This window comes from Mobula birostris, chromosome 26 (assembly GCF_030028105.1).
Source record: "Mobula birostris isolate sMobBir1 chromosome 26, sMobBir1.hap1, whole genome shotgun sequence".
NCBI lineage: Eukaryota > Metazoa > Chordata > Chondrichthyes > Myliobatiformes > Myliobatidae > Mobula > Mobula birostris.
The window spans coordinates 7,543,764-7,560,907 of record NC_092395.1 but is presented as its reverse complement, the minus strand read 5'-3'; the positions used below and the strand labels follow the sequence as shown (position 1 = coordinate 7,560,907).

General features: G+C 43.8%; 1 protein-coding gene across 1 annotated transcript in view; it reads right to left on the bottom strand.

Moving 5' to 3' along the window:
* The window catches only part of cactin, a 43,860-nt gene extending 28,429 nt beyond the window's left edge, over nucleotides 1-15,431 (bottom strand). The window contains exons 1-4 of the mRNA XM_072244112.1: nucleotides 14,379-15,431; nucleotides 11,675-11,770; nucleotides 7,339-7,484; nucleotides 3,870-4,032 (exon numbers count right to left, since the gene is read on the bottom strand). Coding sequence (XP_072100213.1) covers nucleotides 3,870-4,032; nucleotides 7,339-7,484; nucleotides 11,675-11,770; nucleotides 14,379-15,401 — 1,428 coding nt within the window. The 5' untranslated portion in view covers nucleotides 15,402-15,431. The remainder of the gene's footprint in view (nucleotides 1-3,869; nucleotides 4,033-7,338; nucleotides 7,485-11,674; nucleotides 11,771-14,378) is intronic.
* Between the last annotated feature and the right edge of the window lie 1,713 nt (nucleotides 15,432-17,144).

The window sequence follows — 17,144 nt, the reverse complement described above, 5'->3', positions numbered from 1 at the left end:
AATAACATGCTTATTCATAATCAGTGTCTTCTATTTCACTCATCAAACCACTGAATGAGCTTCCACATTACAATTTACAATGACCAATTAACCTACCATCCAGTACATCTTTGGACTGTGGGGGAGAAAACCAGAGCACCCAGAGGAAACACATGCTGTTCATGGGGAGAACATATACATTCCTTACACAGAGCTGGAACTGAACTCCAGAATGTCCCGAACCGTTTTAGTCTTATGCTAATCGCTACCCTACAGTGGCGCCAATGTCACCAGTTCAAAAGACATCAATAATTCAGATCCAGAGGATTAACAATAACTAAACAACATCAACTAAAATTAATTTGATGGGGAGTCTCATAGTCATAGTCATACTTTATTGATCCCGAGGGAAATTGGTTTTCGCTACAGTTGCACCATAAATAATTAAATAGTAATAAAACCATAAATAATTAAACAGTAATATGTAAATTATGCCAGGAAATAAGTCCAGGACCAGCCTATTGGCTCAGGGTGTCTGACCCTCCAAGGGAGGAGTTGTAAAGTTTGATGGCCACAGGCAGGAATGACTTCCTATGACGCTGTGTGTTGCATCTCGGTGAAATGAGTCTCTGGCCGAATGTACTTCTGTGCCCAACCAGTACATTATGTAGTGGATGGGAGACATTGACCAAGATGGCATGCAACTTAGACAGCATCCTCTTTTCAGACACCACCGTTAGAGAGTCCAGTTCCATCCCCACAACTTCACTGGCCTTACAAATGAGTTTGTTCATTATGTTGGTATCTGCTACCCTCAGCCTGCTGACCCAGCACACAACAGCAAACATGATCGCACTGGCCACCACAGACTCGTAGAACATCCTCAGCAGCGTTCGGCAGATGTTAAAGGACCTCAGTCTCCTCAGGAAATAGAGACGGTTCAGACCCTTCTTGAAGACAACCTCCGTGTTCTTTGACCAGTCCAGTTTATTGTCAATTCGTATCCCCAGGTATTTGTAATCCTCCACCATGTCCACACTGACCCCCTGGATGGAAACCGGGGTCACCGGTACCTTAGCTCAAAAGGGAGGCAACTAGAATCTACTTTGAAAACCTTCAGCAACTTCCAACAGGAACCACCAAACCAGTCTCCTCCCTTTCACTCTTCTTCCAACCTTGAAGCTGGGGTAGATTGAGAGTCTTCCTAATTTAAATAGCTCAGCAACTCATTAGGTAATCAAGAGCAGCAAGAGTAAAACTGCACCTTAAAACCTGACCTTGAGGAGATCAAGACTAATGAGTCTCTAATGAGTATAGCAAATGGTTCTCTGGAGAACCTGCATCTTCAACATACAGTATGATCAGGATGCCTTAAGAAAGGCTCTGGTAATATCTCACGTATGATATCAGTTCAGTGTGAATATTAACCATAACTTAACAAGTTTCCACAGAAAAAATAGTGAACAGAAGTTGTGCATTTCACTTTAATTCTTATTTGGAGATAGAGCACAGAACCGGCCCTTCTGGCCGACCGAGCTGCAGCACCTAGCGACCCACCTATTTAATCCTTGTCGAATCACAGGATAATTTACAATGACCTATTAACCTACTAATCCATATGTCTTTGGACTGTGGAAGGAAACCGGAGTGCCTGGAAGAAACCCATACACACACGAGTAAGAATGTACAAACTTTTTTTTTAAAAGAGGACACCTGTATTGAACTCCAAACTCCAACAGCCCGAGCTGTAAAAGCATCTAACCGCTACGCTACTGTATCGCCCCATTTTAAGGGCAAATGAAAGGCTGCGTTATGAGATTCTGTTTGCCCCCACACTAGTTTCTTTTAGTAATGCTGGGTTCATCCCCACTGGACAAAGTAACCTGTTAACTATGATATTAACCCATTCAGCACCTTCCTTCATATTTTCCAATATTTTTAAACCCCTTCTGTCCAATAACTTCCTTCCTGCAGCAATTTTCCAGCCTCTCACCCAATTCTGCTCTCTTTTCACTTCTGACAGCTTTCAGGGTCAATTCTTCCATCTTTTTCCCCATTCCAATGATTTTTGGGCTTTCATTTCTGGTAAGAGCAATTTTGCCTGTTCCATTTGTGGAATAAGTACACACAATGCAGGCAAGATTGAACCTACTCTACAACTGTAGTGTTATACTTAAAATCTTTTTCATTTTCTTTCTCCTTTCATGAATTCCACGTACTTTGTTTCTCTCCATTTCTTCCAAACATTTCTAAATTAATCTCAGTTTTAAATTCCTAAAAATTTCCTCCTATTTTTCCTTAGTGTGTATGGTACTCCAAACCGTGAACATGAACTCTGTGGAATTTCCAATTTAGCACAACACTGACTCCTGGTGGTTCTAACGCAGAACTACGTTTTCTTTCTCTTTTAAAAAAATGAGGATCATTTAGTCACAAATAAAACATTTTAAGTTTATAAGAAACAAGCTATTCTTGTCAAATCTTGACACTAGAAGCTGATAAATGGGGAAAAATTTAACTTTTTCACTGAATTCTTGTTGGTGCTAGAATTCATAAGGTTTTAAGGTGTTAACAACACAACTAATGTTATCTATCACAAACACAAGAGATTCTGCAGATGCTGGAAATCCAGAGTAACACACACAAAATGCTGCGAGAACTCAGCAGGTCAGGCAGTATCCATGGACGGGAATAACAGTCAACGTTTTGGGCTGAGACCCTTCATCAGGACATAGTAGACTTAGTTATCTAAGAATTCAAAGTTATCTTCTAATTTCTAGATTGCTGGTGGGATAGAAATACTAAGATAATTAGAATCTATTTCATTTGAACAAGGTTAATTCAAATTAAATGATTCAAAAACTTTTTGCTCCTTTCATTAATATTTTCTAGAGCATCTGGGCATAATTTGAATACTTGTAAATCAAAAAATTTGTGAAATTACAGCAGATGCTAAGGTATTGTTATAATTAAAAGAACCTATTACTACATTATGTGCCAAATTGTGAACCAGTTGTTCAAATTATTTTGTTGCCTTTGCTGCTCACACAAATGCCTACTGGTGTTAAAATGTAAAGTAACTATCAGATACAAGAGCAGAATTATGCCATTCACCCATGGCCGATTTATTACCCCATTCTCCTGCTTTCCCTCTAAAACCTTTGACGCCCTGACTAATCAAGAACCTATCAACCTCTGCTTTAAGTATACCCAATGACTTGGCCTCCACAGCTATCTGTGGCAATGAATTCCACAGATTCACCACTCCCAGCTAAAGAAATTCCTCCTCATCTCTGTTCTAAAAGAACGTCCTTATATCTTGAGGCCGTGCCCTCTGGACCTAGACTCTCCCACTAGAGGAAATAACCTCTCCATGTCCGCACTATTTCAGCCATTCACTATTCAATAGATTTCAATGAAATCCCTCCCCTCCCCTTCTGAGTTCCAGCGAGTACAGGGCCAGAGCCATCAAACGCTCCTCATACTTTAACCCTTTCATTCCTGTGACCTCCTCTGGACCCTCTCCAATGCCAGCACATCCTTTCTTAGGTAAAAGGTCCAAATCTACTCACAATACCCCAAACATGGCCTGGTTAATGCATTGTAAAACCTCAGCATTACACGCTTGCTTTTATAATCTAGTCCTCTTGAAATGAATGCTAACAATGCATTTGTCTTCCTCACTCTGACTCAAGTGCACATGACAAAAAAACTTGACTTTGAGGACAAGAATGCCATTTTTAAAATCAGTATTTATTACTCACCCCCACAGATACCCAGGAAGGTGGCAGTAGCCCTTCAGTAATTTAATACAACTGAGCTAATATGGACAGGTGTTAAAACATTACTAAGATAATTAAAAATTACGGTGTATTAACTGAGTGACATACTCTGATATCCTCAAGGAGGTCTTCCAAGTCTGAAGCAGTCAGCCCATTTAGGAATGTGTATGGTTCATGCATTTCTACAGCTAGGTCATCATCTTCTGCACTGATGTATTTAGCAAGAAGGTCTATCGGCTTCGCTCGACCTCCCATAATACGGATCTTTGATCTAAAACAAAAGGAATACATTGAAAGTCATTTTCTCATTGAATCAACATAATGCACGCTCAATCTCAAACACTTTCCAGCCCACAAGTGTGATGGGAAGATGAGATTATAGCTGAAATATAGTTTAAAGGTCAAAATAAATTCATTATCAAAGTACATATATGGGACCATTTACAAACCTCGGATTAATTTTCTTGTGGGGATTCACAGTAAATACAAGAAACACAATACAATCAATGAAAGACCAGATAAAACAGGATGGCCAAACTAGTGTGCACCAGACACCAAACTGTGCAAGTACAAAAAGAAAACAAATAAATACAGAACTGTGCAAAAGCCTTAGACACATATACATTGCTAGGGTGTCTAAGACTTTTGCACAATAGTGTAGTAATTTTATGTATTGCACTGTACTGCTGCCGCAAAAAAAAATTCGTTACATATGTGAGTGATGATAATGGTCTCTATTGTGTACCGACAGTGGGAAGGGGGTAGGGAGAGGGGAATCATGGGTGGGAAAAGGGGAAGAGAGAGGGGAGCGAGCAGGAAGCACCAGAGAGACAATCTATAACTAATTGTTTGGAATCAAATGACCTTGCCTGGTGTTTCAGGGCTGGGTGTGTCTACACCCACACCAGCCCCACCCTCGCACTCCTTCTCTGCCACATGCCCCATAACTCTGCCACGCCACTCCACCCTCGGCATTCCCAACATCCTTTGCTCCCGCCAGATTTACAAATTCGCTCTCTGCTCCACGTTGACAAATATAGTACAGGTCGACCTTCACTAATCCGGCACCACTGGGACCTGAGGAGTGCCGGGATTAGTGAAAATACCGAATTACAGAAGGATCACATTAAACATAATCAGTGCCGGATTATTGAAGGAACCGGATTACAGGTAGTCAGATTAGTGAAGGTCAACCTGTACTGTGTAAAAGTCTTAGGCACCTTAGCCACACAGACACATATATATATATATACACTGTAAATAACCAAGAAGTATCGAGAACATGAGATAAAGAGTCCTCGAAAGTGAGTCCATAGTTTGTGGGAGACAGTTCAGTGATGTAGTGAGTGAAGTCATTCCGTCTGGTTAAAGAGACTGATGGCTGAGGGATAATAACTGTTCCTGAACCAGATGGGGTGGATCCTGAGGCTCATAATAATAAGATTAAAAAAATGATACAGCAGCAAACTTGCAAACAAACTTCTAGCTCCCTGTTGCAAAATGAATCCTTTTGGGCTCCTGATAACCAAACCAAAGTAATATTTGTATTATACACAAAATAAAAGTACAATTCCAGTTAAATATTGTTATAACAACTCCTGTAATAGGAAAAAATAAAACAAATCTTGTGTTCAAACAGTGCTTAATCTCCTTTATATCCCTTTTGTTGAATGTACATTATTTATGTACATCAGATACAGTCTTGAGGTTTGTCTGCTTGCAGCCATCACAAAACAGAGAAACACAATAGAATGAACAACAGCATACAACAAAGGTCGTCAAACAGACAATGTGAGAAAAAATGAATAAATCTTGCAAACAAGAAGATAAAGAAGTAACACACAGAACATGAATGCAGAGATGCTGAAAGTGAGTCCACGGCCATGGAGCCAGTTCAGTGAACATGTGTTTTGGCAGAAATCAGAAAACACCAGATTCTTAATCAGACTAAGAGTGTGACTAAGAAAACTACAAGAGTTGCAGGTATGATCTCTGGAAAGCCACCTTGTGAGTGAAGTGGAAATTCCGGACCAAACTTGAATGCCTGACAGTTGTGGCAGGGCTTGAACACTATCACGCCTTATAAAGTTGAATCAAGCGACATGGGAAACAGCAGGGCTTTGCTTCTGTATGAGCTCAATGCCTTCTGTTCTTGCTTTGGCCATCAGATGAACCATCTCCAAAATGGCCCTATGATCTCAGTCTCCGAAGCTGACGTGCGGGCTGCCTTCAGGAGGGTGAATCCACAGAAAGCAACCTTACCTGACCAGGGTACCTGGCCACACACTAAAGACCTGTGCTGATCAACTGGCTGATGTGTTCACTGAGATCTTTAACCTCTCGCTTCAGCAGTGTGTGGACCCAGCTGCTCCAAGCAGGCTTCAATTATACCAGTTCCCAAGAGGAATGTTGTGACCTGCCACAATGACTATCTCCTAGTAGCACACACATCCACAGTGATGAAGTGTTTTGAGAAGCTGGTGATGAAACACATCAGCTCCTGCCTGACAGGAGACTTAGATCCGCTCCAGTTTGCCTACCGGAGCAAAAGGTCCACAGCATATGCCATCTCACTGGCTCTTCACTCGATCCTGGAATATCTGGAGAGCAAAGATGCATCCATCAGGATGCTCTTTATCAACTACACATCAGCACACAATATCATCATCTCTTAAAATTAATTAATAAGCTCCAAGACCTTGGCCTCAATACCTCCTTGTACAATTGGACCCTGGATTTCCTCACTTACAAACCCCAGTCAGTTCGGACTGATAAAAACACAATCCCCCACAATCTCCATCAGCACAGGTGCACCACAAGGTTGTATCCCTCGCCCCCTGCCCTACTCGCTTAATACTTAATAACTAAGCACAGCTCCAATGCCATATTCAAGTTTGCTGATGACATCAATGTCATTGATCAAATCAAAGATGGCACTGAATCAGAACATAGGAGGGAGATTGAAAATCAAGCTGAGCGGTGACACAACAACAACCTTGACCATGCAGACATGGTCCAGAGCTTCACCTGTTTTTCACATTAAACATCCGAATGGGGAAGAAATGGGATCTAAGTGACTTTGACTGTGGAATGATTGTTGGTGCCAGACAGGGTAGTTTGAGTATCTCAGAAACTGCTGATCTTATTAGATTCTCATGCACAACAGTCTCTAGAGTTTACCGTGAATGGTGCAAAAAAAAACTGAATAGAATACACCCAGTGAGCAGCTGTTCTGTAGGCGAGATCATCTTGTTAATGAGAGAGACCAGAGGAGAATAGCCAGACTGGTTCAAGCTGACAGGAAGGTGACAGTAAGTCAAATAATCACACGTTACAACAGTGGTGTGCAGAAGAGCATCTCTGAACACACGACACATTGAACCTTGAAGTGGATGGGCTACAGAAGCAGAAGACCACAAACATACACTCAGTAGCCATTTTATTAAGTACAGGAGGCACCTACTAGAGTGGCCACTAAGTGTTTAAGATTGCAGAACAGTACTTCTACCAAACATCAAGCACACGAGTGGCTATGTTTTAAATCATTTGGAAGCTTGGCTTCTCTATTCCAGTTTACCTCAGTTTGGCTTGCTGTAAGTGGAAATAATCTTCTTGTTCTGCCCAGGTCTTGAAGTGTTCTGCTTCTTTTTCCCGCTGCAACATCTCCAACTCCTGTTCCCGCAGACTTTTCTCCCGCTCCCGTTCCAGACGAAGCTGCTTCACCTGGAGAGCAAAATGAGAGCTTCGAGTAAAGTGAACAACAAAAGCAAACAATTAAGCACAAGCTCTGTTTAATCATTTGGCCTTCTGTATTTACAGATCCCAATTTTCATCGGTGTGCTGTGTTGGCGCTGCAAGTGTGGGGTGGCACGGTAGTGTGGTGGTTAGCACAATGCTTCACAGTGCAGACAACCTAAGTTCAATTCCCGCGCTGCCTGGAAAGAGCTTGTATGTTCTCCCCATGACTGCATGGGTTTCCTCCGGGTGCTCCAGTTTCGTCCCACAGTCCAATAGTGTACTGGTTGGTTGGTTAATCGGTCATTTAAGTTGTCCTGTGACTAGGCTCGGTTTAAATCGGGGGATAGCTGGGCTTTGCGGCTCAAAGGGCCAGAAGGGTCTGTTCGGCGCTGCATCTCAATAAGAATAAGATACTTCTGGGCAGCCCCCAGCACATTTTCAAAGTGAGTTCACTGTATGTTGCAATGTTTCGGTCAACATGCGATAAATAAAACTAATAGGAGGGGGCATAACATTCAGGGGATTAGAAAAAAATATAGGGGGAATATCAGAGGTTCTTTTTTAAACACAGAGAGTGGTATGTGGAATGTACTGTCAGGGAAGTGGTAGAGGCAGATACATTAGGGATATCGAAGAAACTGTAGATAAGCACATGGATGATAGAAAAATGGAGGGCTATGTAGGAAGGGAAGGGTTAGATTGATCTTAGAGTAGGTTAATATTTTGCACAACATTGTGGGCTAAAGGCCTGTACCATGTTGTGATGTTCTATGTTTAATTTTCAATTAAAGGATATTGCTTGATTTTTCAATAAAATTCTTAGTCATTTTGGATTCAATGGGGCAAGCTTAAACACTGTTCATGCATCAGTCTACCCCCTTGCACTTCCCCTCAATGTTATCTTCCACTGGAACTGCTCGCACAAAACTGATACTAATTTATTAAAATGTTTAACTAAAAATTAAACAATACATATAATCAATATTTTGTCAACAAGATTAAGATCTATAAAACGTTCACTGATAAAACTCATTTATCAAAAACCTAATCTGTCGGTGTTGAGTTTGTACCCAGAACCAGACTGCTGATCAATAAACTTAATTTCTCCTCTTCCACTTACAAAAATCTACCTCAGATCCGATGACAATATGTCAGTATCCCGATACCTTAACCAACCATGTAAAAGCCTGGTTTTTTTATGATGAGTAGGTGATGAACAAAATTGAGAAATGTTCCCATAATGTATCAAGTGTAAGTCAGTCTCAGTTTTTGTCATGGGGGAGGGGAACGTCGACTCAGACCATGAGGGGCCTGAGTCGGGCATTTTCATGCCTTACAAGGCGCAGACTGGAAGTCTGTGTGGGGCGCCACTCCTTGCACAGACGCTAGAGCAATGTGTGGTTAAGTGCCTTGCTCAAGGACACAAACACACTGCCACAGCTGAGGCTCGAACTAGCGACCTTGAGATCACTAGACGAACGCCTTAACCACTTGGCCACGTGCCCACACAATACCTTGTCATACTTAGGATTAAATAAAAGGAACATGGATAAAAATAGGTTGTCAAACAATTAAAAGGTTAATTATGACTTTAATTACAATAAGCAGAAACCACAGCCAAGTTTTATAAAATTATCCTCTACTTTTGCTATTTAATTATTTAGAGTTAGAGCACAGAACAGGCCCCTCTGGCCCAACAAGCCACACCCAGCAACCCACCTATTTAACCCTAGCCTAATCACAGGGCAATTTACAATGAGCAATGAGCCAAATGGCCTAACTCAGCTCCTATATCATATAGTCTTAAAATAATGAAGATTACATATATTACTTTCCTTCTCTTCCTAATTTCTTGGTCCACCTTTGCCAAAATCAGAATTTTTCCCAACTTTTGTATTTTCCACTCTTGGCAACATAGCTTTCTCTCGAACCTCATGGTATCTTTAACTTCTTTATTTATTTTTTATTTATTCAGAGACACAGGGTGGAATAGGCCCCTCGGGCCCAATAAATCAGAATCAGGTTTATTATCACCAACACGTGACGTAAAATAGGTTAACTTGAGCCACTCTACCCAACAACCCACCTGTTTAACCCTAGCTTAATGCAGGACAATTTACAATGACCAATTAACCTGAAGGTCTTTGTACTGTGCGAAAAACCAGAGTGCCTGGACGAAACACACGCATTCCACGGGATGGATGGAAAGACCTTTTATCAAAGACACCAGGATTGAACTCTGATGCCCCAAGTGGTAACAGCAACACACTAACTGCTACGCTACCGTGGCACCTTTTTAAAAAAACTTATTAAGTGGTATCTACTTATTTACTTAGAGATACATCGCAGAACAGACCCTTCCGGCCCTTCGAGCCGCACCACCCAGCAACCCCCCCAGTTTCACCCTAGGAGATCACAGGACAATTTGCAATGACCAATTAAACTACTAACTGGTACGCCTTCGGACTGTGGGAAGAAACCAGAGCACCCAGAGGAGATCCACATGATCGCACAATGTTCTTATTTGATGAAGTCAGAGTGAGAATCATCTTAGTTTGCAATGAAGCCACCAAATCAGACACCTTGTCCAGAATGTTTAACTGGGACAACTACTGGAGTTGAGACACCACAAGTTACAAGAATCTGTGTATTACAATGCCTACCGTGACCAACAGGAAACGGCAGATCTGAGTCTTGCTACGTTCCTGCCACTGGATATTGTCTCCACACCTGAAATGCAACAACACAATGCACATATGCATAGTAGAGCAATCACTTTACAGCACCAGTGATTGGGTTTCAATTTCCCCAGCTGTATGTAAGAAGCTTGTCACTGCATGGGTTTCCTCCAGGTGCTCCAGTTCCTCCTACACTCCAAAGACGGGGAGGTAGGCTGAGTTGTGGGCATGCTACGCTGGCACCAGAAGTGTAGTGACACTTGGGGGCTTCCCCAGAACAATCCTTGTACTGTGTTAGGCAAACAATGCATTTCACTCTGTTTCAATGTACATAAAGCCAATCTGTTTGTCTGATTAATGTGGATCAACGCTTAATCCTCAGCTCAGGTTCTTCATTTGACAACAGCTTTTTGATCTCCTTTAAACCACATTTCCAGTTTCTTCAGTCCTGTTTCTCAGATACACTGGACTGTCTTTGTGAACTTTAGTTCAGAACACTAATTGTTTGCGTGATTTGTTTATTATTTCTCTGCACATTGGGTATTTGACAGTCTTTTTAATGCTTTTTCTTGGGGTTTCTTTTTTTTGTGGCAGCGAACTGAACCAGCCCGTCCTCACCCCGGGCCGCGACACACTGACCTTTTCGATCTGGAATGGCGCTTAAAACTTCCAAACGTTGGATTCATGACATATACCAGTGATATAAAAACGTTATTCTGATTCGGAAAGTTTGAGGGTTAATCTGGATATTCCCAATATCCAGCCACGCTTCATATTTAAATAACAGAAACATTTGGGTAGATTTGAGCTATCCACACATTTCTTCTTGCAATTCCCATCTATAAGCAGCTGTGTAAGAGTCAATGACAGGTCCATAAAAATACAATCATTCCACAAGTTTTGACTGAAATTTGTAATCTTGAAAATGGTTGATTTAGAATCACTCTATACCACAATTTCTGCTCCAATGTGGAGTGGAATCAAAGATATTTGTCCAATTCACTGCAGCATTGCTATGCCAGTGATATTAAATCTGATTCTGAAATAATTATCAGTCATCAACAGCATAACTTCCAAATATTTCCTTAAAAATAAATGAAATGTTGAGCTAATAGAATTAACATTTATTTAAATGTAGAACAAACACTCTATCCCCAAATAAATGAAATTAAACTTTGTAGCTATTACCTAATGGTCCTCAATAGAAAGCAAGTCATCCTTCAGAAAGTGAAGAAATCACTGCCAACAGGGTGCCCATTGAGCCAAGCTATGTTCTGAAAACACAAGAAACTTTACACCGAATTTTTTTCCCCAGTTCAAAAGACACTTCAAACAAGAAAGGGTTTTGACTTCTCCTCCTGAGTGCCAATTGACCCGGTCAGTTTGGAAGGAAGATGCGGAAATGCACCAAAATCAGATTTGCAGAAACTTCAGGAACATTAAGGTTAAAGACAGCAGAATGAAAGGTTTGTAGAAAACTAAGATATTAGCCCATACCTTCTGCAGTTCCAAACGGTTGTCCTCTTGAATTCTCTTGTTTCTGTCCTTCAAATCTTTTTCAGTGAGATGACTGATGCCTTTTTTCTCTAGTGCCTATAATGCAAGAAAACAAACAATTAAAAAAGATGTTATACCCTTACACTGTACACCCATGTGACCAATTAACCTACTAACCCACACGTCTTTGGAATGTGGGAGGAAACGAGAGCTCCCAGAGGAAACATACAAACTCCTCACAGATAGCAGTGAGACTTAACTCAGCTCACTGACACTGTAATACTGCTGTGCTAACTGTTTCTCTCCTGTGCCATGATTATATGTGGGTGGGACTGGCATAATGTTTTGTAGTGCCAGTGATCTGGGTTCATTTCCTGCCACTCCGTCCTTACTATGACTTTGCAGGTTTCCTCCAGGTCCCTCTCACATTTTAAAGATGTATGGGTTAATAAGTGCTAGTAGGCCTGTATTTGGCTTTTCAAGGTTATCATAGCCGCGGGAGGTAATGGGGATAAGCTGCCACTAACAACTAAATGCTATTGGATCACCACATAGCTTTCTCCTCTCCAAAAGCAACTGCAGACTCTGTAATCTATCCTCGGAACTTTGGTCTCTCATCCAGGAAACCTTCTCAGAAACTCTATTTTTCCTCGACATTCCCTAATGCTTTCATTTCCTTCTGATATCACGGCAACCAGAAGTGAAAAAAAATAGCCCAGGTCAGGACCAGAGTTTCTGAGGAGTCATGAAGTCATACAGACCTTTTGGGCAAACCTCACCCAATACACCTTTCCAGGCGAATCCCGTCCACCCACATCCCCTAAATCTCTCCTATGTATTCATCGATCCAAATTTGCTTTTTTAAATATTGTCCACCTTCTTCCAGCAGCTCATTGCATATTCCCATCAACAGATATGCAGGAAAAACTTGTCCCTCAATAAATTGTGTTGTTTTGCGGCAGCAGTACAGTGCAAGACAAAAAAAAAAATGCTCTAAGTTACAATTCCCTGAGTTCTAGGTAAAAGTTCAATAGATTAGGGCTTTACTTCCAGGACCATTGGCAAATGAGGGGAGATTTGATAGAGGTATACAAAATTATGAAGAGTATATATAGGGTAAATGCAAGCAGGCATTTTCCACTGAGATACAAGGAAATCTGCAGATGCTGGAAATTCAAGCAACACACAGAAAGAGAGGGTGGAGAGAGTGTGGAATGAGCTACCAGCGGAAGTGGTGGATGCAGATTTGATTTCAACATTTAAGAGAAGTTTGGGTAGGTACATGGATGGGAGGGGTACGGAGGGCTTTGGTCCAGGTGTAGCTCAATAGGACGAGGCAGATTAATAGTTCAGCACAGATTAGATAGGCTGAAGGGCCTGTTTCTGTGCTGTAGTGTTCTATGACTAAGTGCCTTTTAAATCTTTTCCTGACCACCTCACACCGATCTATTTATTGATTTATTTACTTATGGATACAGCACAATAACAGGCCCTTCTGGCCAAATGAGCCTGTGTCGCCCAATAGGCTCGTGTCCAATTTACCTACTCACTTGTACGTCTTTGGAAAGTGGGAGGAAATTGGAGCACCGTGAGGACACCCAGGCGGAGAACGTACAGGCAGCAAGCAGCAGGAATTGAACCGGGTAACTGGTGCTGTAATAGCACGATGCGACCGTGCCGCCCCTAGTTTTACATTCCTCCACCCTTTTCTCTGCTCTGGCTTAATCATTTTCTTCCCAGAGTGTGGTGACTAAAACTGTACATAATTCTCCAAATGTTTCCAACGGATGTCGTACACAAATGCAACATGACTCCTTAACTTTTCTGCTCAGTGAATCCATGTGACGTAGGTAAACATTCCAAATTGCATTTTCAGTACCGTTTATCTGTGCTGCCACTTTCAGGAAATGCTGTACTTGTCTCCCTGTTCTACCAAACTCCTAGAACACTTACTGTACAAGTCCTACTCTGGTTTAACTTACCTAACACTTGGCATATGACATTCTTTTGTTCAAAAACAGATCTCGGGCTTTTCCAATGTATATGATAAATAAACTCTCTACGCGCTTCCAGCCAGGATGAAGATGGTGGAGTTTATCATCGAAACATTGGTTATAATCGATACCTGTACCTTGCTGGAAACCTGAGAAGAGTTTACTCGTTCATTTGTCCACTTTCCTACTTACTCATATCCTGTGTATAAACACGAGAAACTCTAGAGATGCTGGAAGTCCAGAGCAACACACACAAAATGCTGGAGGAATTCAGGCAGCATCTATGGAAACAAACAGTCAATGTTTCAGGATGAGACCCTTCATCAGGGCTGGAAGGGAGGGGGGAAGATGCCAGAATAAGGTGAGGTGGGGGAAGGAGGTGATGGTGAAGCCTGGTCGGTGGATGGAAGGGGGAATGAAGTAAGAAGCCGGGAGGTGATAGACGGAAAAGGCAAAGGGCTGGCGAAGGAATCCGTTAACAGTGGAGAGTGAACCATGGGAGAAAGGTTGATGAAGCGTCTCGGCCTGAAACGTCGACTGTTTACTCTTTTCCACAGACGCTGCCTGGCCTGTTGAGTTCCTCTAGAATTTTATGTGTGTTGCATGGGAGAAAAGGATGACTATCTTGTAACCTTAGACAACATTCCTCATTCACCACAAAACCACCAATTTTATAAACGTTCAATAAAAACTATCTGACAATATCTAACCTTTTGCCAGATGAAGGTCCCAAGTAGGTTGTTGTCTCCAAAGGGATTGTCAGCGTTCGTGTAGCCCATGTACTCCTCGCTCCAGCCCATCTTCTCCCTCTTCTTTCTCTCTTTGGCCTCCTTTCTGGCTAGCCGGCGGGCTCGCTTCTCCTCGGGGGTCTCCATGGCCTTGGCCAGTTCTCGCTGCCGTTTCTTCTCCGCTTTCTCCTTCAGCTTCTCCTGGAGGCTCAGCAAGCGGCTGGTATGGCTCGAAATGCCCGAGTGGTTGGAGGAAGAGGAAGAAGAAGAAGAGGAGGAGGAGGCCGAGCGGTCGGAGCGTGGAGACCGGGAACGGGAGCCAGAGGACGAGCGCCGGCGGCGGGATCTGCTCGGCCTGGACCCGCGCTCGCATCTCGATCGCCTTCGGCCCGGGCTGCGGCTGTCGCTCCTGCTCCCCCTCCGGCGCCGGACCCCCTTCCGATCCCCGTCCCGGGACCGCTCCTTCTCTCTGTCGCGGGACCTTTCCCTCTCCCCGTCCCGGGACCGCTCCCTCTCCCCGTCCCGGGACCTTTCCCTCTCCCCGTCCCGGGACCGCTCCCTCTCCCCGTCCCGGGACCTTTCCCTCTCCCCGTCCCGGGACCTTTCCCTCTCCCCGTCCCGGGACCTTTCCCTCTCCCCGTCCCGGGACCTTTCCCTCTCCCCGTCCCGGGACCGCTCCCTCTCCCCGTCCCGGGACCGCTCCCTCTCCCCGTCCCGGGACCGCTCCCTCTTCCCGTCCCGGGATCGCTCCCTCTCCCTGTCCCGGGATCGCTCCCTCTCCGTGCCCCGGGATCGCTCCCTCTTCCCGTCCCGGGATCGCTCCCTCTCCCTGTCCCGGGATCGCTCCCTCTCCGTGCCCCGGGATCGCTCCCTCTCCCCGTCCCGGGACCGCTCCCTCTCCCTGTCCCGGGATCGCTCCCTCTCCGTGCCCCGGGATCGCTCCCTCTCCCTCTTTCCCTGGTCCCGCTCCCGGTGACTCCGACCGCCATCCACCCCCGAGCCCATCACCGATCGACGAACGCCACAACAACGGGACCTCCCGCACAACCTGGCGCATCTCTAATCTCCCCTACCTCTCTTGCCTGATCAAATCGCCCGTTACCCCGTTAAGTCTCCGGCAAATGCGTGTGCTTCAAACCGCTCTCGTTATAGCAAAGGAAAAAATAAGGGAAATTCAAACACGAAAATAACAAAAATAAAATCCGAATTTGGGGCAGGCATTGTAGAAGACAGTTGGAAAAAGGACCTTCCTGGGTGACGGTCGCCTGAGAAAGTGCTCCTTGCTGAGTCCCTGCAGTGTTTTGTGCCAGTCCCGGTGCGGCCTTCCCTACAGTCAGGACACCGATTCATCGGGCACCTTCGCTCCATCTTACCGATTACCTGGTGGCCACCAATTCAATTCGACGTGTCATCCTCATTCTGACCTGTCAGTCCATGGCTTTCTCTACTTTCATCATGAGTTGGAGGCGTAGCATCTCATATTCCGTCTGGGTCGCCTCCAACCTAATGGCAGGACGTTGATTTCTATAACGATCTATGATTCCCCCCCATCCCCTTTACTCTTTCTCTAATTCCCATTCTGTGTTCCCTCATACCCCTTCTCACTTGCCGATCACCTTCCTCATTTCCCTCCTCCTCTTTCTCCCATGGTCCACTCTCTTCTCCTATCGGATTCCTTCTTCAGCTCTTTATCTCTTCCCTATCACCTCCCAGCTACTTAATTCATTTCTCTCCCCAGGCCCCCCCCCCCTCACCTGGTCTCACTTTTATCACCCGCCAGCCTGTACTCCTTCCCTTCCCCCACCTTCTTATTTGGCTTTTCCCCCCTTGCTTTCCATTGCCGATGAACAGCCTCAGCCCAAGATGTCGACTGTATTCCTCACTCTAGATGTTGCCGAACCAGCATTTTGTGTGTTTTGTTTTGGCTCACGGTGCTGAGCTGAATTAATCAAAGAACTGTCAATGTTTGACTCCAATTCTGATGCAGGGTTTCAACTCCAAGCATCAATAATTTCTTCCTCCGTCACACACAAGATGTTGCTTGACCTGCTGAGTTCCTCCAGCAGATCGTTTGCTGCAGATGTACACATAAGTAGCCTTGTGTGTCTTCCAATTCCTACAAATGGGTTTAAAGTCATATGGTATGCTACTTGGAGGATAGAAAATGACCTTGCATGTTCTCTCAACGTCCAGATGCACATCTGCAAAGAAGAACTTCTAAATGGACCAGTCACTCATAATTCCAGACAGTTGCAATGAGAAATGCATTATCATGCCGATCATCCCTGTGTTATTAATGGATTCTTTATCACAGACATCCATTAAACCCACTTGATAGACTGGATGTGGAGAGGATGTTTCCTATGGTGTAGGGGTCTGGGGACTTAGCCTCAGAATAGAAGTATGTCCATTTAGAATGGAGATGAGGAATTTCTTTAGCCAGAGAGTGGTGAGTCTGTGGAATTTGTAGCTACAGAGGGCTGTGGAGGCCAAGTCATTAGGAATATTGAAGTCAGAGGTTGATAGATTCTTTTTAGTCAGGACATGAAGGGATACGGGGAGAAGGAAGGAGACGGGCTGAGGAGGAAATGTCAGCCTTGGTGAAATGGTGGAGCAGACTCGATGAGCCAAACAGCCGAATTCTGTTCCTACATCTCATAGTCTCATGGGCTTATAAAATGGAAGGTCCTGTCTGGAAGCTGCAAGACCCTACAGAAGATAGTAAAAAACACCAAGAGGATCACCGGG